Raw genomic sequence first — 22,329 nt, forward strand, 5'->3', positions numbered from 1 at the left:
CCCTGTATAAAAGGCTTGATAAGCCATTCATCAAAATATGATAGATACACATTTTATTCTCAGATACACCCACATAAATACTGAAAAAAAAATCTGTTTCAGTAAGACTATTCATATTATGCAATCTGGACACCTGAATATGACAAGTTAAGAAAATTAATTCAGGTAAGAACAAAAGCTCTGGCTGGTTCATTTTACCACCTTCCAGGAGAACTTACTCTAGCCTGACAATGAAACAGATAAAACCAAAATATATTCTACAATACACTGTGTAAAGAGCAAGATTTTCATCCAGAGGACTGTGGAAATCAGGCTAAAATTACATTGTTCAATGTTAGAAGACAGAACTTCAGCCAGCAAAAAAAAAAAAAGCAGAAAAACCAGCTCAACTCCTCTGACTTCAGGGGAGACATCCCAAATACTATCAGATGGAAATCTGGCATTTTCATAAAAAAGGCTTTAGTTTGCAGGCTACCATTGCTAAACCTGATACTATTTGTTAAGATACACATCTTCTTAAAGACTGTAACAAAAGAAACAACCAAAATAGAATTTTAACGAAGGGCATCACTCCAGGTAAGTGTCAAAGCATAAATGAGACTGTTCTACCAGCACTGTAAAAAAAGGTGAGAAAATGTTGAATGTAGCAAAAATGTAGTCTTCGGCACACTGCTGCAGAAATGGATGAACTACCAGAGGTACAAGTCCATAGAATGGTATAATTACTTCCTTTATAACTTTCCTCTCTTCTGATTATGTATGCATATTTTAAAGGTCCTCCATCCTTCAAAAGGGCATGGGAGGAGGGGCACCAGCTCTATAGCTGCTGGTAAGAAATCCTAATCTCAACATTGGTGTAAGCTGGAGGTGTCTATACATTTGAGCACTTCCTGTTTTCACTTCGTGATCAAATATGTTCTTTGCAGGGCAAATAGGGGAGCACTTGAGGGAGGAAAGCAGAGATCTCTGAGAGGCTAATTGAGTGTACTAAGAACTCCTTAGCATAGAGGAAAAGGAGTCTTCCAAAGCTATGAATAAACTCTTGGCTTGGGTCAGATTTCTTGCTGTTTCTTTTCTTTAGCCACCTTTGAACTCAACTGAAAACAGTCTTAATGTCAGGTTTACCTTTCTGATGTCATAATCTTTATGTACTATTGAAAAGATTATACTACCAGACTAGGATTTCCTCTACTTTCTTAAACACTGGATATTATCCAGAAAAAGCATACACATTTCCAACCAATTCATCCTCAGATCTTTTATCTTCCGGTACTGTTGTAATTCCAAATGTAAGACAGAGCTCAGTAAGTGAACAAGAACATGACAGAAGCTCCTACTCCTTGCATTTGATTTCCAACAATAAAAACATGCATGTGTATCCTATTTCAAATATAATTAAAGTTACTAAAAAATGGAAGCTGTGATAGGGGTTTGAAATTGTTTTGAAAGACACAGCCTGTCAGACACATTCATTCTACATCAGAGTTCAAGTGCCTGTCTCTTCAAAAAAGCCACTTAGACCATTCAATTTTTAAAATTGGCTGCCTTAGGAGTTTGCAAACTGGTTGAATAAAGGAAAAAAAATAGCATTTTATTTAAAATCATAAGTAAATACAATTAGTCAGATCTAAGTTACTCTCTTGGAATTTGACAGTCAAAAGGACTTTTAGGTTTAATCTATGCCATAAGAGATGGACTGCCACTGCCTCTCCTTCCAGGGAAATCAGAGGTTAATGATTTTTGTCATATTGAGACTAACAGCTAACAATTGCTACAGTTGGCCTTTAGTATTTTATTTGTCCTTTTGAGGTATTCAGAATAGGTGACAATGGCTTGCAGTTGAGAACATATGTAGAGAGACCCCTGTGGCTTATGGAAAAGTTGCTCCATGCTGGTTGGGTGTTTGAAAAAAAAATACAACCAGAGCTCTTTTATGTTCCTCTCCTTAATGAATGCATGAATGTCAAAATGTACCAATGGCCCATTCAGGGGGCAAAGCCTAAGCAGCCCCTTCTTTAAGAACACATCCTGAGACGTAAAATACATTTGCTTAACAAATTAAAATAATGAGATAATTCAATTAGTTTCTTTAAAAAAAAAGAGAGAGAGAGAGAAAGAAAAAAGGGTACATCAGGGGATTATTGTAATACATGAACAGGTCATACAGCACAAAGGAGGAACAAACCAATTTGAAATAAGGTTAGAGTAGTAATGAAGGAATGTACATTGAATCATGGACTGCCATTGTAAAGATATTTATTTGAAACAATAAAATTGTATATCACAGATTCCCCCGTTCTGGCTCAGCCAGCGTTACATTTTGAATGGACAAGCTAATTTGAGAAAAAGTGTCAGATCTTTAAAAGAAAGGAGTTCTCTTCCTTCCCTGCATGTGTTTATGGCAAGAATCTTTCTGAATTTACATTGCACTGGTCAGGGGTCTCCATTATCAGTTTGCAGGTCTGAGAATTACAGCGCAGTAAATCTTTCAACACCTGCAAACTCATTAAAGCCTGGACGGTAAAAGGTTTGGGGCTTTTTTGTGTTCATTTAATCTGATTTTTGTGAGGCCATCCTCACCAGTGATGGCAAATTTCCTTAATTCATGCAGGATGGAGAGGGTCAGGAGAGAGAGGATAGAAACAAGGAAAAGGGATTTCAAAAAGCCAGAAGGACTTTTCTCAAGAGAAGCAAGAGGCAGTTGACTGTTTAAAAAGTAAGTGTCAAATGCTTTCAAAGAGCACATGAGAAAGAAAGGCAGGGAGGAAAAAACCAAGATATCACAAATTTCATAAGAGGAAACAGGAGTTAACAGGGAGATATCTACAAACCAAATTTGTTCATTTGTGGCCCTGCTTTTTGCTGTCTGCCTGTACTACTCGTCTAAAGATACCCTACAGCTAAATGAAAAACCCTCCACTCGCACTCACTCGACTTCCAAATTAAAAACATTTTACAGGTTAGTAAATCTCCAGCTGAGGTGATGTAGCAAAGAACAGCTGTGAAGTAATTTTGATAATGATGAGAATAATAAGCACATGGCAAGGTTCAGGGCTTTGCTGTTGCAGCTTCAGTGCTCCTGAATAGATAAAAGTGATTAAATACTCCTGATTATCCCTGACCAATATGTAATGGATTTACAGCCCTTTCAATTAGTCAGTATTTGCTTAGGACTCATTATTTTGTCTTTGGTTAAGTAATCAGCCCAGAGACTCATGTTCTGTCTAATTCCTCTGAGCCAAGTGGGTACAGGGCACCTGACCTTTGAAATGGCCATAGCTGAGAGGCAGGAGTAACCACTACTCCAGCAGAGACACTGGCTATTCCAGCTAATCCTGACCCCACAGGCCAGATCAATGCACCTTAGTTTGCTACTAATGTCCTTACATCAAAATGATGGTTTAGAAATGTGAATCTATTGCTCCCCCCTTTAGTTGTGCTGCTGGCAGAGCAGTTCGATAGTCTCTATCATAAATAAATCGGGTCCCAGAATCATTACACTGTAACCAACAGCAGGAAATTTATAAAACCACGGAAATATATAAAACTTTGGTAGAAGAAGAGGTAGTTAATAACAGCTAGCATTTTAAACCTTATCAAGTGAGAAACAATTTCAAAGTGAGAGGAAGATAATCAATTGATAATTTTACCAGTTTCCATCATTTTCCACATGAAGTAAACTAGCTTTACTAGGTTTTCTGCAGAACTACATTTTGATGCCTAAGTGAAGGTATAATAGTCAACAGAACACCAGCACATAAAACCAATAGCAAGCAGACAAATAAAAGCCCAAGGAAAGCACTGCTATTTCAGATATTTAATCTCTCTCTCCCCATATGTGAATATGGCTGGGTTTTAACATTAATGGACTTGAAGAGAAGCAAAAAAAGGTGCTTATTCTCTCTGTTACACAACTGAAAAACTAGGGAATATGTAAGCCTTCTTTATTTCCTCACAAAAATGTAACAATGACAAGGTTGCAAGCTGCTGCTTTGACTTCTCTAACATCCACAGTGTATGTCAGCACACACAGACCAGGGCTTTCTCTTTCACCACATACATATGAAGTTTGTGTAAACAGAGACCAGCAATAAAGAATCCAGAAGGCAGAGCTTTATATGTGCTAAAGCAAGAATTCCCCTTTTGCTGTCCGTAGGAAGATTTTGAATAGTTCAAAGCCAAAAATGGTTACTTCATATATAGGTGGTGTTCCATGCTAAGGCATTTACTCTCTCTCTTTTTCGCTTTATAGGATGTGTGTATATATATATATATATACATATATAGAGATAGATAGATAGATAGATGATAGATAGATAGATAGATAGATAGATTGATTGATTGATTTCTTTGGGATTTGTCATGATTCCAAGACCCAAGAAAAAAAAAATCTAGTGGAAAAAAAAAGCAACAAAGACTGAGACCTAATGGTCAAAAAAACTATGGGGACAATTGATTTCTAATAATGATAAATGAATCTCATCAGGCACATGAATAGAAATTTATTTTGGTTTTGGGCACCACTTACTGTGAGATGCTGGAAAAGCCACGCTCTCATGATATTTGTTGCTACTTTGGGGAAAATGCCTCTTTTCTTCTGACGCTTTTTGTCCTTGTCTGGGTCATCATCATCTCCTGTACCAGGTGAGGCTACACTGTTGTCTAAACCATCACCTACAACAAAAAGAAAAACAGGAAGGAGAAGATGTTTAATGAACAAAATATAGAAGCCAAAAGTATAATTAATTACCAAGACACTACCACAGTTAGGGGGGTTTTCATTTGTCAGATCAGGCACATACTGCTTCTCATTATATAAGAATGCTGATACAAATATGTAAAAATTAGAAAACCGTGTCTCTCCAAATACTAATTTTGTGTTTCACACATGCATATATCATTAATTCAATTATAATTGTGTGCTTGACATAGTGCAGTAGCTTTTTTTCAATTATGGGATTCAGTGTGGGAAAACCTGCCACAAGAAAACCCATTTACTGTAAATGCATCCCTACAACCATTCTGAATATGTACGTATAAGTAATCAAGTTAAATGTTCTGTAGTCTATATATTCGAGGCCCTCTGCAGAGGTGGCAGTAACCATGTCACCATTCAGTGCACATAACACACTGTCAGATGAGCCCCTCCCCGTAACCATCACCTCCCAGCACACATACACACGCACTCACAAACACGTACACCTAGTATGACCCTGCATGCAGCATTTGCATGACATGAAAACTTCTACATCTCTACATCAGTGATTATTATCATTAAAAAAAAAAAAAAAGATGCACATCAAGGTAGAGCTCTCACTTAATCAGAACTTTCCATCAACATCCTTCTCTTCTGTGCTTTTCCCTGGCATTAATTGTGCATTAGCAAAAATCATTTACTTTTAACAGTCATAGTTATTTTTTCTTGCCCTCCAGCAAAAATGCCTTGAAAGCCTGCCTGGAGGGCATCTAAATTATGTATCTGAAAAACTCTTCTGGCAAGGCATTGCAGGACCCCTACTTTCTTAAAATTCATACGAGCACGTCTTCCTGTTTTTGGGAAGGCATCAATCAAGAGCAGCAATATATGCCATATTCCTACATTAATATTTGAACTAATAACTTTAAAAAAAGGAAAGAAACAAGATCCGACTTGTGGCATAATCAAATGCAAAATAAATGAAGAATACTGGGACAGCACTGAGACTTTATAGATTGCTGTGTTTTCCTTACACATCATTAGCCCGGAGCCACACGAAAGAGGAAAACAGAGAAGTGGAGAGTTTATGCTCCCTGCTGGTGTTTAAGAAGCCGAGGTCCTGGAAGGACATCTGGGAATTGTGCTGAGACGGTGGTTTTTGTAATTTAAGAATAGACATTCATTAGCAGTAAATGCCATAAATCCCATACTAAGTAAAAACCTTGTCCAAGAAAGCCTAAAACAATAAACTCTGTGCTCAATGTAGCCTGAGCTAGACGCTCCATAGCTTCCTGAGGAATGCTATAGATTCACGAGCTAATTCGTATAGCCTCGTCTAGATCTGTAGTGCTACTAAACGAAATACATTGCTGCTACATACAGTCCATTTGCTTCAAAACTTGCATTTCAGCTCCATCTTCCCTCCCATGCCAGATCACCTTTCTCATACCGTGTCCCCTCTGAAAAACCAACCCTTTTGGACTGGAGAGACAGAAAAAGCCACAGCAAAGAGCTGGCAGATTAATTTTATTGACATTTCCATTTTCATTGCAATGTGATACCCTCCATCACATGGAAGAGATGACCCTCACTATTTACAGACTGACAGGCCACTTCATTACAACCACCCTGCCCCAAGGCAGAGCAGCTCCTTTCCATCTGCCCAAACACCAGAGCAAGACCCTGAAGTCGCTGCTCTCTTTCTCGTGGCTTTTTTTTTTTCTATTAATGATAGAGAAAGGAGAGTTAAATCACAGTAAACTAATCGAAGAGTTTATGGAAGCTCTAAACACTGTAACCAACTGTTTGCTTTCGCAATATGTTGGTTATTTAGAAAGCACTCCTTTCTGCTGCTTTCTTACTCCCCATATATTCCACCCTACCCCTCTCTCACAGACACGTGTGCGCGCGCGCACACACACACACACACACTTTCCACTACGCCAAGGAACTGCTGCAAGGCAAATTCTCACAAACACTAATGGCTTCTGACTGCTCCTTGGCAACCCCAGCATTTTAACCTGGGTGGATATGCTCTCCAAAATACAGACACTGGAGCTATCTCATCAGCTGTTCATGTGACACAGATGGAGAGTGGCTATTAGGAGCCAGGCAATGGGCCTTGGGGATCTGAGGTGCTGTACTGTAGCCTCAGGCAATTTTGAAAAGCAGTACCCGGAGATGGGGGAAAAAATCCCTACTGAAAGTGCAAGTTTGAAGTCAGTCAGTCTGTTTGTCTATCTGTCGTGCGGATAAAGATATCTTTGTCTCTTTAGTGTATATGCACAGGATGTGTGGAGCTGTAAAACTTCTGCTCTGCACCATCCTTTCAAACCACAGAAGCACCAGTTCACTCTCTGTATGGACAAATTCCTGTCTGTCTGCATATACTCTCCTATTTGTGAGCATCCTCAGCAGGAGTCGTCTACGTGCTAAATCAGTGTTTGGACCTTTTGAAGACATTATTAATATCCTGGTTTTAAGAAGATAATAGCAGCCCAAGAAAGAAAAGTTCAGCTAAAGCTCCCGTTGCCTTCCCATTCTAATCAGCAGTTGAAATCATAAGAGTTGGTGCTTTCCTAATCTGCTCCATAACCTCATGAAAGAAAATTCAAATATTGTAACTCCAAATGATATCAGAAGAAAAATACAGCAAGATTTTTTCCTCCTGGTGTATGACAGACCCAGCCCTGTTAATCTGTATTGTCATATCTTTAGTAAGACAACTACAACTGCTCATAGTAGTGGATGCAGTTTCTAGTGAGAAGAAATCATAGAAAAAGCCCATAACTGTCCTTTCCAAGATGGAATTATTTACTTCTGGTCCTAGTTTTCTGTATCCAAATAAATATCAGTTACTTTAAATGAAGAAAAATAAATTATCAAAAGCTAAATAAAATGAAGAGATATGAAAATCACTTTATGGCAGACTGGATTAACTATATTTTTCACTACCATATGAAGGAATCAAAATTTAAGTCATTAAATCATCATTACAAGAGATTCTGCTTATATGAACTATTCATATCCTGGTTTAGATGGTAATTTTTAAGAAGAGTAGAGTCAAATCCTAAATTCTATGGAAATTGGGATACAAGCATAGTTATACCAATTTTCTAGAGGAGAAATTAAGGCTAGATTTTGGTCCACTGTCTCTCTCTTTTACACAGTACCAAAAAAATTAAGTGTGATTTTCTTCTGCTTTCTGTACTGTTCACTGATTTGTTCTTGCGCAGACAGTATGCATTATTGCAAAACCCTATCAGTGGTCTAGGAAAGTGGAGAATTCTTAAGTGGCACTCTCTTTGTGGAGGTGTCAATGACTATGCAGGATTTGAGCCAGTAGAGAATTAGGCATTTTACCCAGCTTGTTTAAGATTATAGCAATGCTATGTAATAGTCTCAGTAACCCCTATAAAAGATGGAGAGAGTTTACAAGAAACCTTGCAAAGTGACCCACCTGGAGTCCCTTAAAGACCTTCTCTTCTAGGGGAAGAGTTTGTAGAGGACACTGAATGTGCAAGTCTTCTTTACACAGAGGGAAGCTGGGCTTCCACACTGGCCCTGTGTTCAGGCACCCTTAGCATGTGCTGAGGGTTTCCTTCCACAAGATAAATCCCTTTGCATTGAAAGCAAAGGAGACTACATCTTCTTTTAAAATATCATATAAATAGTTACAGCAGGGTTTCCACTGCACCATAATTCCAACTTAACTTTCTGCAAACTGATTTCCTTGGACAGACAAAATTGCAAAGCCCAGTGTTGACACAGCCAAGGACTCTTAGCGAAACATAGATCAGTCCTACATACGGCCTGTCCAACCTTATTGTATCAATGAATTTTTCTTTGTTAGTCCTCCACACTACCAGTATTACCTCAACCCTAATCTTTGTGTTCTTCACGGAGTAAAAACACAGCAACAGATGAAGCAAGTTTAGAAGCGGCTCATCTTGTCTTTTTACCACTTGTGAACAGGATGAATAAGAAATTCCCAATCTATCAAAATGATAACTGAAAGGATGACCCAGTCAGGCCAAAGCACAGAAGCCTGTTAACAGTCCAGATTCAAATTCTAGAAATAGTTTCTGTTACCATCATAGCAAGTAGAGCAGTTATAAAAGTGATTTCTGGAAAAGAACATTTCAGAACCCAGTGTCTGAGTTTCTTCACCATCAGAGGTCCCTTACAGCTTTAAGGTTTGTCACACTGAAGGAAAAGAGAGAACAGCAGGAGTATCTAAACTGGGGGGAAGACAAGACACTTCACCATTTCTCTAAAAATAGTGGATGCAATACGAAAAGCAAGCCAAAGGATTCTGAAAAGGAAAGCTGCAGTGCACTATGCTGATCTTAAGTAAGCTACTCTAATCTTCCAGTCTAATATTTTGATGGAGTGGAATATGTAGATATAAATGCAAAACAAAGGGGAAAATCTGCATGCAGCCTATATTAATAATTTGCAATTATTTGTTTGTACTTACAATGTGTCCATCTGGACACATAAGTATTGTAAACCATTATTAATAAGGACATTCAGCTTAGTAATATGATCTATATAACCACCAGAGAAAAATCTTAAAAATCTGGTTAATTATCACTGCCAAAAAGCTGGAGAGAGAAATGTCTGAAGATGGTTTTGAAGATAAGATAGTCTGTGTTGAATGGAAGACTGGCAGAGAGGGAAGGTCAGCTCCAGAATCAAAGACACTTCAGGAGAATCCTTATCTCCATTCTATCCTCTTAAAATTATCAGGCTTTTAGCCTTACAGCTCCAGTAGATCACAGATCTTTGAAGGAAGTTCTGGCTATGGATTGTTTTTTTTTTTCTTTTCTTCTTAATTATTCTGTTCAAGGAAGTTGACTTAAGTCTCCTCATACCACAGGAGCCATGTTTATCTCCTGCACTTACTGCTCAGGGAAACTGAGTTAAGATAGGTTATGACTGGCAAATATGGGACTTTGAAAATCACAAACAGTTCAGGTGGACAACCCAGCTTAGAGCTGTGCCATCAGTGGCAGTGCTCTGCCAGCACCTGTGCTGGTTTTGTTAAATTACTTTACTGCAGGAGGAAAGGAGCCATCAGAAGCTGTTCAGGGGCCTTACAGGCACTCTCAGCTTGTGCTGACCTGCATGATCACTTCTTCCTGGAGTGGAGTGTCCTCAAGTGAGCTGCTGCAATCAGACCACTGTGTTCTCTCCCCTGCTGTCTCTGAGACACCCGACATGTCTCATGGTTCTCTGTTCTATGTTTCAGTGAGCATCTTGGACAGAAAGGTTGGACACTGGAACAGGAAGACTTCAGACATACACCACTACTATCTCTCTTACTACAGAAGGTGTTATTCTTTTGCCCTTCTAGAGGCAGGAAAGAGGCAAAGACCTGGGCTTCTCTCTTGCTGTCATTTTGGAGGATCTTTTGCTTTCCAGAATAAAATGCAGCAATTCCATAGGGCTGATAATGTAAAGATGATATGTATGAATTTCACACAAGGCATTAATAATTATTGCAAATTCAAATAGGAAGAAAACTTAAGATGCTATCAGACCCCACCTACAAAACTATTCTACGTAATCTAATTACAACTTAGCATAGTTTGTCATTCAGGAGTTAGTCCCTATTGCCATCTGGCAGTATGTGCTAAAGGCTTAAAGACTTGCATAGTATCCTGTATATAAAGTGTTTTTACAAGAGACAGAATGAAAACTGTTTCTTTTCTGTTTCTGGACAGGCACCTCTCTAGAGTCACTAATATATTTTATCTGCAAAAATGAAGTTACAAATTTTTTTTATTTATTCAAAGTAGGAAAGACATTTCAGCTCTGTTATTATAGCCATGCATGCTATAAAATCAGTGATCTAAGTCTTTCAAAATTATTTTCAGAACTGTTGAGTTTCACGTTTCCCCTTTCATAATTTTTCAGTCCAAAAATAAGAAAAGAGCCTGGCTTTTTTGTGGCCTTAATTGTCTGTGTTTAGAGCTCATATTTATTTGTGAAGTGAATTGAGAAATCTTAGAAATTCTGTCAAATGCCAAAAGTATATTTTTCTAGCTTTTATACGAGAAAACTTATAAACCGCAGTTTAAATGTTAAGGTCTTTTATGCAGCCAGGAGGTTCATGGTTCGTTCATTGTGATCCAACATTTTTTCACATCAGGTGAAAAAACTGTTCCAATGCAGACAAGGAAACAACAGTAAAGCAACCTGCTAATTACTGATCTCTCTTACGTTCCTGCTGTGCTAAACTGTCCGGACATGTTGAAGTGAAATTTTTCTGCGATTTTCAAGTGACTAGTTCATGGCCCACTGCCGTGGAGTGCAGGAGAAGGGATGAAATGCTTTAGTTTACATGCAACATTTACTAACTGTGTGGGTTTTCCGACATTAAAGAGGGGACAGTGACCCATGCCACCTTTTTCACACTCAAAAGAGCACTGAAAAAACAGTCTTCATAGGCTTACCTCAGGCTTCCCTGGCCCTTAACACCCTCCCCCCAGGGTAGGAGCAGAAAGAGAAAAAAGAAGGGATTTTATGCTCCTTTCTCTTCAACTTTTCAGGCGGTATAAGCAGCATTTAGCAAATTCAGCCTCCAAATGGCTCCAAATGCTCTGAGCTGCAGGGGCTCATCCTTTGTTAGCCTCCCTCTATTTACACAGGATTTACGCAGGCTCTCCACTGAAGAGACCACATGTTTCTGACAGAAAGCACTTCCATTCACACTACATCAGGCAACAGGATTGTAACCACTGCAGCTTCACGCTGACCTGAGATTAGGGATTTCAGCAACATTGAGATGGTAACAATCTGCTAACTAACGAAAATTATCCATGGAGAACTCTGCTGCATACTCCAGTTAAAACTACCATGGCCAGATAGATTAGGTTACTTTAAGGGGCAATTAAGAACCAGCTACTGTCGAGAATATGCATGTCCATCTACAAATAACATACACACAGAGAAAAATATCAGCAGGGGGAAAAAACAAATTAAAAAAAAAATCAGACTGCAGCTTGGATTAAAACAATTTCACCCACTGGTTGAAGACATAAAGTGTAAAAACAGACAGATGGACACATATGTAAATGTGGCTGCATTTGTTTCTCTGGAACTGGCAAGTTAGTAATAACAGTATAGTTTAATAATTTATTTTCCATGATATTTTCACACTGGTTAACTGGGCAGTGGCAATGTCTATGCGGAACTTCAGGAGCAGAATATTACCTTCTACCTAATTGGTTCTGGGGCAAACAAACCGAACTAAGTGACCTCTCTTGCCTCTACCTACAGGGACTCAGTACTGGAACCTGGTATCAGTCTGGAGTTTTTAAAATTTGGTAATGTTTTTCTTAAATCAATTTGGCCAGTCAGGATTTCTGCACTGAGATTTTTTCCCAGATTTAGTATTGTGTCAGGCTTTTTCAAAAACACACACAAGCACAACAAACATGGCTGGTTGGAGTTGTGATTTTTTGCTCAATAGCTTTTCATGGGGCAAAAGAAAATTGGATGGGAGCACAGGGCCAGGAAGGACCACACAGATCCAGTTTTTGATGAGTTTTATTTTGACATTTTAATTTGGCAAATTATTTTGCTTCTGCAGCAAAGGACAAAATAATTCACTACCATAATAGTAACTCCTTGATGCATCTGATAACCACTTAAAAACTACTAGGTATATTCTAAAGTTGTCCATAATATATCATAATAAAGCTCTTCTGGGCACTCAATGATTCATTTTTAGTGATCTCTCAAATGCCCTTACCCACAGTTAACACTCAGATTTTATTAAGGAAGAAAGCAGGGACAAATGTCCACTTAAGTCCCAGCTCTCAAATTCAACTCTGCTTGCGCTGCAGTACCTAAAGCTAAAGCTTTTTTAATGTTCTATTCACCTCCCCTGTGTGGCATTTCTGCTAACACAGAGTTCACAATCTTTCAGCCCCAAACACAGAAGGCTGCTATCTTCAAGTCATCCGAGGAATGTGCCAGATACTATCATCTCCCCTGCAATACAAAGAACCAGAAAGAGGCAGAGACCAAAAGGAGACCGTGCTGATCAGGTTACTAAAGTCCAGAAAGTCTTTCCCAGAATGCTAAATGTTAATCTTTGAACCAGAAAATGTTATAATTAAGATCCTTGTAGTTGGAGGAAACGCTAGCTGGAGAAGTCAAAGGTACAGCCATTTGAAGTTGTACTTTTTTGCACGTTTATCCTAATCTCGCACTCCTCATGCTGGCACAACTGCCATCAAGCACTTTGTTCTATTCAAGCAAAATTATCATTAATGTCAGTGGCAGTTTTGCCTCAGTAAGAAGTGTAAGACCAGATCCTTGTCTTGTTCACAGAGAATTGCAAGCACTGCACAATTCCAGAGGAGATGCACTCATTAAAACATGTGGTTTATGCTGATTTATGATGCTCTTCTATTTAAAAGTAAAACTCACTTTGTACCTCACCAGGAAAGTGTTCAATGGACTTTTTTCTACATGGTTTTAACTTCAATTTCCACCCTCCTCACCTCAGTACAAGTTGGTAAGTGTACTCCCAGTTTTTGGTATCTAGGCTGAAGGAAAGCATTATTAAAATAGGTTTAAGTATTTTATGTGCTTCAGTAATTACTTTGCAGTGTGAATGTAAATAGCTGTTATTCTGTTTAAATTTTTCATCCTACTAAACACTGTCACACAAAGTGTCCTTGTGCTGCAGTTTAAGTGACATTCTTTTAAAATCTTTTTTTATATATTTTTAGAGAAGTATTTTTGGCATTCTCATAGTAATTCTGTTAAGAATACCAGCTGCAGACTGGCTACAGCTGAGGCAACAATAACAAGTCATTAAAGAAATCAGGAGACAAAAAAAATATTTTTCTTCTGCTGAAAGCACATCTCCTTTAAGAGACTATTTTCCTTTTTTAGTTCTGGGATAATGTTTTTCATTTTCTCAATCAACTATATGAAAGTAAGTATACATTAAAGAGCTATATTTTGTTTAAAGTACCATTTTTTATTTGCTATCCTGTTTCTTTTGTCATCAGAATAATATCAAATGTGGGCAATATAGCTAAGTTCAATTAAAATTCTACCTGCAGCTGAAGTAATTAAGCTCAATTGTACTTCATCAATATTTAACCTTTACTATTTTGCAGTTGTTTATATATAGCAGAATGTGAGAACTTAAAAGTAGATGATGACTAATATCATGCGCCATTCTTGTTCATTAAATCATTAATGTAGTTTCTTTAAGAGTAAAAATGACTGGGTTTTTTTAAAGGAAAATAGCAATCAGAACATCTCAATTTTCCTCACAGCCGTTAAACTTAGTTACGAACTGTGAGATATTTTAATGTCTTGCAGTTCCCCTTAGACCCTATGCTGTTTGACACAACTTCTTGTTCAGGAGACAGCCCCTAAAATGATGCCCACTAGTATAGCAAGAGTCCATGTACTGTCCACATTAGAAATCTCTTTTTTCAGGACTATTTAGTTATTAAGAAAGCCCAAGTTGAAATATTACATATAGGTAACCATGGATAAGATTTTTTCATCATTAAAAAAAAAAGAAGTTAGGACTAGAAACGTAACAGACAGTTATTCCTGAGAGATACTAAGTCAAAAGCTTAAATTACCAAAAAGGACACTTGTTAGGCCACGAGTCCAAAATGCACATTAGTCTATTTTAAGATGTATTAAAGAAAAAATGGAGGATGGCTAAAAGCTTAAAAAAAAGATATTTTAGTAGAGAGGTCTCAGAATGAACCGTAAAACCTTTTTCTGGTGATAAAATGTATACAAATATGTGTGTTACATAAAACACAAATAAAAGTACCATCTTGATATGCATTCACAAACACCTGAACCGCATAAGAAGAGATGCTTGCTGTGAATGCATAGGTCAGAAAAAATTTAAAAGTACAAAACAACTCCAAACTCGGCAAGTCTTACATACAATAAGAGCTCCAACACCTATGCACAGTATGGTGGAATAACCCGCTGGGTGCTGCGGACATATATATGCACTTCCTCCTAAAGTGTTCATTTGGCTGGCAGTCTGGAAAATGCCAGAATGTGAAGGGTTACGTGGCAACACTGACAGTCTGCTCTTGCAGGTTTAACTTAAAGGCCGTACTTTAAATATAGTGTGCTATGTATTTGGAAACACAACTGATACTCTTTGATGTGCTATTTGACGCTCAAAACGAAGGACTCAATCAAGTCTTGCTCCCACTGGTGAATCATGTCCCAAATGACAAAAGCGTGCTTTGGACATGCCCGTATTTATTTTTGGGGGTACCGTTTTTCAGAAGTCTTTTCCTCCAAGAAACCTTGTAAATGTTAAGTGTAAACCATCTATAACTTACATGCTATATATATTGGATGATTAAAAGTGGTTACTGGAAAGGCTGGAAATGTTTTCTTTCTTTGCAGCTCAGTAGATGGACAAAAAGAGCAAGCATTAGAGTGCTAAAGCTCCTAGCTAGTCCCTGACAGCTATCTTTATAATATCAGAAAGGCAGACAAGCAATTTATTTTTTCCCATTGTATAATTTTACTGATTTGTTTCAGGATAATATGATTAAAAAACAAGCAAAAAAGAAGGGACAGCTATGGCTGCCTCTCTCTGCAGCCAAACTGCCCCATAAGGCACTTTGGGCTGCTTTAAATGATCGAAAGAATGGACATACACAAAGTTGCGTAGAAACAGGGAAAAAAGCTTTTTGACGAAAGCTTCTATGAATCGGATTTAGAAAATAATGAAGCATAAAAAGAGCAAAACCACAGGGTACTAGCTTGTTGTAACACTATTTTCTTAAAAGTTCCCAGCACAAAACTCAAAAGCAAAGATACCCCACTCTGACACCTGATGCTTTGCCTTTTTGCTCAAATCCTGTAGTTTCATTTCAGGTCTTTCATTGTCGCAGAAAATATTACAAAACACAAATATGCAGTGCATACAAAGTCTTCCTAGACTGATTTGTGTCCCTGAGCTCTTTCTAGGGAAGAGCCTCACAAACTGGGTTCCAGACAGCTTACATCACCCCACTCCCCCCCTTCAAAGGAGATAGGGTTGCCTACATGTAGGAACCCCAAAGGAAAAGCCTGGCAAGTTATGAGACCTCCCTTCCTTCAGGTTCAGATGGGTAAAATGGAGTTTCCCTCTGGACCTAGGTTCACCTAGCCAGTCAGAGAGCTGACCTGTCTGCCATAAGATCAAATATAAGCCCCGCCAATCAAGTTGCAGTCCAGGCTAAATGTGCTGATGCAACAAATTTCCAGATCTTGATCTCACGAGGCAGGGGAGTCATTCTTCTCAGTGATAAAGTCACTGAATGCACTCTTGAGGAGATAAAAAATTAAGAACTGGCTGACTTTGCACCATTTGAGTGAGTTATTCACCACTGACCCAGAACAACAGAATTGTCATGTTCTGACACCAGCTAGGAATGACTGTAGGCATGGTCATCTCTGACTCCTTACTGCAAGTCTGTAAGGAGGAAACAGGAATCATTTCTGAACTGGTTAGTGGCATCAATCCAGAAAGTACAGTGTTTAAATGCATTATGCATTAGAAGAAACTTCACACAGTCTCTCCATCTCTCTCTCTCCTTCTCCCCCTCCTCGTAAAAAACTTGGTGAAATGATGCCAATGAGAGGGCTTGGTACTCAAAAAAAAAAAAAAAAAGGAAAAAATTAGCAAATAGGATCTCAGCTATTAAGATTTGCCTCGGAGACATTAACCCCCCCCCCTTCGCAATTTTATAGTTAAGATATTTTTACCTGTGTTTTACTATGTCAGCTTTTAAAACTTAACAGAGATTTATACAGCACATAAGAATTGAGATGCTAATAGCATTGGAGCATTATCTTGCACAGGATATTCTATTCCCTTTGTCTGTTATTGGCTCAGAAAGTTACCTTCAGTAAACTTTAAGGAGAAGATTTCTTTTTTAAACTGCTCAAATAAGCAAGGCACACAGCTTTCAATGAAAACGGCTTTGAAAGTAATACTTAATATTCCTTTTCATAGTAATTGGTGGTGGCTCTTACATAAGTGAATATTATTTATCATTACTTTTAAACACAAACATGCCAACACACTCCTGTGCTCATTTGAGCACTACATTTTTTCAAGTCTGAGCATGGCTATTGTTTTTACTAATTCTTCATTTCTAAATGCATATCATAAAGAGAACATCCTGAAATACGCTGTTAGAAGGCAGGTTCTTGGACATAAGTACTTGTCATCAAAATAGATACACAAGGACATCTTATTTCTTTTCTCCTTCAGCTAAATAGCAGGATTTCCATTTTCGTTACTAGGAGCAAAAGCAAGTCTTAGCACTGTAATTTTGGTAAACAGACCAAACAGTTTTTTGTATTTGTGGCTGGCCAAAATCCTGAAGTATAAAGAGTATTATTATCCAGTCTTTATTTCCTGCAGCATATGTGAGAATTTGTTCTGAGAGACCAGGGCAAAACTAAGATTTATCATTTTCTCTTTCTACCTCTGATGTACTCAATGACAAAACACTTTCTGGACCTCACTTCACCTGCCACACATGCTATGTTTCTGTTTTTGGGGATTACACACACAGAGCAAGCCAGCATTCCCAGGAAGAAGTGCTCCGAGGGACCAGGACCTGTCCCTGCTGCTGGTCTCTCTGCAGTGAGGACACTTACATGAGCACCAGCCCTCACATTTAAATGGAGAGTACTCAGAGAACAGGAAAGAATTATAACATGGAGTGCAGGTCTGGGACCATTTTTTTGAAATGAACACCAGCAGTCTCAATTCATTTATGAAGCACTAACAAAACCCCCTATTCAACCCTGTTTATTTCTTGCAGAAGAGATTCAAACTGGATAATGGCAAGGAAAGAAAAGTTATATCAAGGAGATGAGACAGCTATCCTTTTCTCCCTGACCGTGCTGCTTTCTGGTACTGATGGTGGCTTTTCTTCTATGTGATAAAGGTTCAGTGAATTATGCAAGCCTGGGCCCTGGTTGTTGATGGTTCACAGATTGTACATCTTTAGCAGCACCACCCCATCTATTACTGTGGAATTAGTTGACAATACTACTAGTTGCACCAAAAAAATAAACTAATTGGTCCCTGAGGATAGCTAGGTGCTTTGGAAGTCTTTTTAACAAATAGAAAAAAAAATTATCTCCCATAGTGATTTGCCAGCCTTCCTATACCCTATCCAGCACATAGGGACTTCTAAATTACATACTATAATTGACATCAAATATCTGTCCCATCAGTGAATATCTTTATTAGCATCAAAATCACTCACAACTAGTGTTCCTCAATGTTATTAAACAGAACTTGTTCTAGGTGTTGCCTTACTAATTAGTCAGGATGAGCCCGAGGAAGAAAATCTGGGTCATGTTAAATTAATTGGAATGAGCATGAAAATTAGCAGAGCAAACTGCATCAATTTTCTATAGAGAGCCTTTCTTCATGTTGAGAATAAAAATGGATATTATGAGGCATTAACCAAACTGCCTTCTGTGACTGCCAAGAGGTGTGTTACAGTAGCCCAAAAATATCATGCTCACAGATTTTCAGAAGTTAATGAGACATTTCCAGGAATGGTAAATACATGGTATTAAAATGGGTGTGCCTCTTATGGGAAAATGCCAAGTCATTTCATGTTTATTCAGGCATAACAAGCTCCTCAAAATGAGCATAATTTAAGAGGTGAATAGTGCAAAGAGGGCTAACATTCAACTAATTTTCCTTAAGAAAGAAAAGATTAAATTGAACAAAAAATGAATTAAGAGGTTTACAAATCAACAAGTCAACCATCAGATTGCAGCCTCTGCTCAGTATATTCTCATCAGCCCCTGCCATGAAGTTTTCAAAAAATGTCCCGAAGGCAGGGAACAAAGCGAGCAGAACTGATTACAGCCACACTCACCGCCTTGCTGTCTAAACTCTGTTTGGCTTCCTAATGAGCTCACTAAAAACCTAATTCATCTCCCATAACCCTTCTCAGCCCTCCTTGAAATTCACCATTATGGAAATTACAGATGAAACATTTACAGGCTGTGTTCAAATTACTGCTTCTTCAACAGGCAGGTCCCTGACCCTCACAATGAACACAATAGAGGTATGTCCGGCATGAAACCACTTGAGCCGCAGCCTATAGAATAAAGAGGCTCAGGAAGGTTAAGACTTTTTCTCATGGTGACAATGATTTCCACATTAATGCTTTCAGTTCCATGAATATGGGAATTTTGTGGGTTTGACAGTATATCAAATACAAATTGTAATTCGGAAGGGGAGAAATGAGTTGTACTGATGACAAATAGCTGAAATAGGCTAATGTGAATTCCCAGCCTGTTCATGAGGAAACTCCCTGAGTTCCTCATTACATGAAGTCAAAATGATCCTCACGGTACCTAGCCTGTAACTGGAAGATTACTGAATTGATGGATCCTTAGTTTAAAATGCAGCTGTTTTATTCTGCTTTAGTAATTAATTCTTTTTCCAATACCATATTGATTAAGCGTAGACCCTGATAAAGTTCAAACTGAGAAGAATCTCTAGTGACTTCCTTAGTTGCTCCAGAGACTCAATGAAAACTTCCTACAATTCCACCTGCCTCCTCAGAGTGCTGATCCAATGAACAGAACAGTTTTTTTCTCATAAATTAGTTAGGCCATGTGGAGCTGTATTAGCTGATCGTTGCTTTTGTCTCTCTACTTGCTGACTTGCTTTTCACTTTTGCTGTCCTTTGTGCTGTCACACACAAAGTCGGAGTGCAGCTGCCATGCTGAACCCAAACCAAGGTAAAGAACAATTCGTACAAACTACATTTTTTTTCCCCCCACTTTATACAGCTGCAACTCCCTGAGCAGCATTGCACTCAATAAGGCCTCCTGGGATCCAACTAGCAGAGAAATCTGTGCTGAAGCATGCAGTCGTTCTGTGGGACTAAAGAGTGTTGAGGGGAGGAGGGGGAATAACCTGTTTTCTTCAAGACTGCTCCATCTTTTGGGGTAGAATATTTGCTCTTTCGTTTTTAGCGGCCAAAGATCCTCATATTATCTGGGTTTTTACTTAAAAAAAAAAACAACAAACCAAAAAAACGAAACACAGAACACAAAAAACCCAACAACCCAAAATCCAAAGAACAAACAAGCCCAAACCACACTCCTAAAACACCACAGCCACTTGAGACAAGAAATCACCACTTCACCTATAACAAATGGGATGTGGATTCTTGTTGACTAACAGTAAGGCAGTGGCTGTCCATGAATAGCCATTGCAAACACAGCAGCAATTTACGAGAAGCAGCAATGACCAACTCGATGCTGCTTTTCAGGGAGTCACCTGTGCCAGGGTGAATTCAACAGAGCACAATAACAGAAAGTTTCTTAGACTAGAACCAGTACAAAGGACTTTTTTAAAATGAAAATCAGAAATACATTGGTCTGGAAACCTTTCTAACACTTTACAATTATTATTTCTTCCCCAACCTACCCCAGCCCTTCTCCTTCCCTTTCCTACCATCTGAAAAAGAAACTGCTGATGCCTTCTGCGTCTGCACCCTACAGTTTGTAACTTGGACCTGTGCGTCTGAAGGGTAACATGCTGTTTATACAGGTTTCCACAAGAGTGATACCAAGTGATTTACAAAAGTTCAGGATCTGAGAGAGTGGCAGGCACATCAGATATTAGCAATCCTTCTTCAGGTGCCATACTAGATAATGAGGCTATTTAAAGGCTAAGGGTCTCATGCTAATTTCATACTGTCTGAGGCCCTGACTTAACCTCTGCCTTCCCACTAAGGCAAAAGCAAGCTGGCTTTCAACATTTCTTCGGGAGAATCTGTTCAGTCTGGGCTCGTCCAATTTATATTTGAAGAGCTATGTAACCAGGAGGGCGCAAGGACAGCAGTGGGCCAGGACAGCCCCTGTGCATGGTGGGCCAGGACAGATAACGGCATTCCCCACCTTCAGAGCATTCTCCCTTAGGGTGAAAGTTCACCCTTCGCAGATGTCTCCAGCAGACACTCTGTTGTCAAAAGGTTGCATCATGCAATTCATGCAGTCACTCCTAACAATGCACTGTTCTTATCCAGATACGTAAACACGTTGCACTTCTAAATAATTTCCTTGTTAAGGACAACTTGTTTTTCCCCCCGAGTTTTGTTCAGCTATCACAAAAAGTAAGGAACACTGAGAAAAAAGCAGTCCGACTCCGCTTTGCCAATTCGCAGCTTAAAAATTCTATTTTCGTTTTCTGTCAGGCTATTCAGTACAAGAAGATGCGTCTGGTTTATTCCCACAAAAGAGAAATAAAACCACCATATCCCAAAATGTCTAACAGTAAAGCATATAGTTTAGAGGCAAAAAAAAGCACACATTTGGTGAAATGGAAAATTGTAAGCTTTTTGTCAGAAAACTTACGCAGCCAGAAAAATTCAATGAAGAAAATTAGTTTCAGTTTAATATAGCCTATTCCAATTTCTTTCATTTAAAAGTAACAAACATATACCCTGCATGGACAAGTGCAAAAAGGAGATTTCTATGTTCCCATATTTGTTACAAATTCACTTTTGCCTGGTGCAGAAAGTTTATTTCTTGGGAAACACTTCAGAAATAATAGCTCCTGGTTGCTACAGTCACTCAGATTTTTAATTTCCAGTGCCTCCAGAAAAACACTATAACAAAGATTTCTTCTTTGTTGAGTACAGTTACTCTAAAGCAGTTGGAAGCTATCACATGTACTACAACACAAGTAATTTCATTCTAGAATGGATTGAAACAAGCTTATCAGGATTGTTATCTGTTTATAAATTATATATTTAACAGTAAAGTCAGACAGACATGGCTGGAATGTTACACATGGGGAAACACGATTAGAGATATGCCAAATTGCTCAACCTAATCCCAAGCAATAGAATCTTAAGGGCACTGGGAATTTCTAGAAGAATTAATCATTATATGCTGTAAAAAGCTCAATTAAATACCCTTAGAAACCAAGCAGGGATCCTTTCAGACCTGCCTGCAATATGTAGTCCTCTCAGCTGCAGAATGTTTGCCTCTCTGAGCATCCCTTCTCTTCTCATTCTTTTAGATAGTGAACCTATGGAAAGCACATTTTCAGGAAAAATATCTTCAGTGCTTTCATGTCTCATATTTTATACACTTGGCCATCTTGAATTAGTAGGAGTCAATGAAGATGCACATTCTTAAAAACAGCTGCAACTTCATTGATCTAATCTATGAACTTTAAAGACCTTCATTTTATGAGCTTTCTCAGGGTAGGTATTTCAGTGTTCGAAAAACAGGGTTATGGACTGTTAAGTTAAGCACATGTTCTGCATCAACATTTTAGTTTCAGCAGGTTATTTGGTGCCAAGTTTGCCAGTCAGTAGCATCAATTCGAAATATGTGCTTGTTTGTTTTTAACAGGTGTTTTGAGAACAGCACAGGACAGGAGAAAAGCAGTGTTAATATATTCATTTAGTATTTATCCTTAATTCTGAAAATCCCCTTCCCTCTAAAACATGACAAAATTTCACCTCAGGTGTTTAAGACACATAGAGATGGAGCTGCAAAGGAGTGCAAATAAGTACTTCTGTTACTTCACCAGCCTGATGATTTGCGCATTCACATCT

General features: G+C 38.5%; 1 protein-coding gene across 10 annotated transcripts in view; it reads right to left on the bottom strand.

Moving 5' to 3' along the window:
* MEIS2 (Meis homeobox 2) overlaps positions 1 to 22,329 on the bottom strand; it is a 173,832-nt gene that overhangs the window by 115,995 nt on the left and 35,508 nt on the right. For 6 of the 10 annotated variants that reach the window (XM_048305908.1, XM_048305906.1, XM_048305904.1 and 3 more), the window contains exons 8-9: positions 14,643 to 14,744; positions 4,529 to 4,674 (exon numbers count right to left, since the gene is read on the bottom strand). In XM_048305908.1, the coding sequence (XP_048161865.1) occupies positions 4,529 to 4,674; positions 14,643 to 14,744 (248 nt within the window). The remainder of the gene's footprint in view (positions 1 to 4,528; positions 4,675 to 14,642; positions 14,745 to 22,329) is intronic. The other 4 variants (XM_048305911.1, XM_048305909.1, XM_048305912.1 and 1 more) reach the window with 1 other exon arrangement.

Source organism: Corvus hawaiiensis, chromosome 6 (assembly GCF_020740725.1).
Source record: "Corvus hawaiiensis isolate bCorHaw1 chromosome 6, bCorHaw1.pri.cur, whole genome shotgun sequence".
In the NCBI taxonomy this organism is placed as follows: domain Eukaryota; kingdom Metazoa; phylum Chordata; class Aves; order Passeriformes; family Corvidae; genus Corvus; species Corvus hawaiiensis.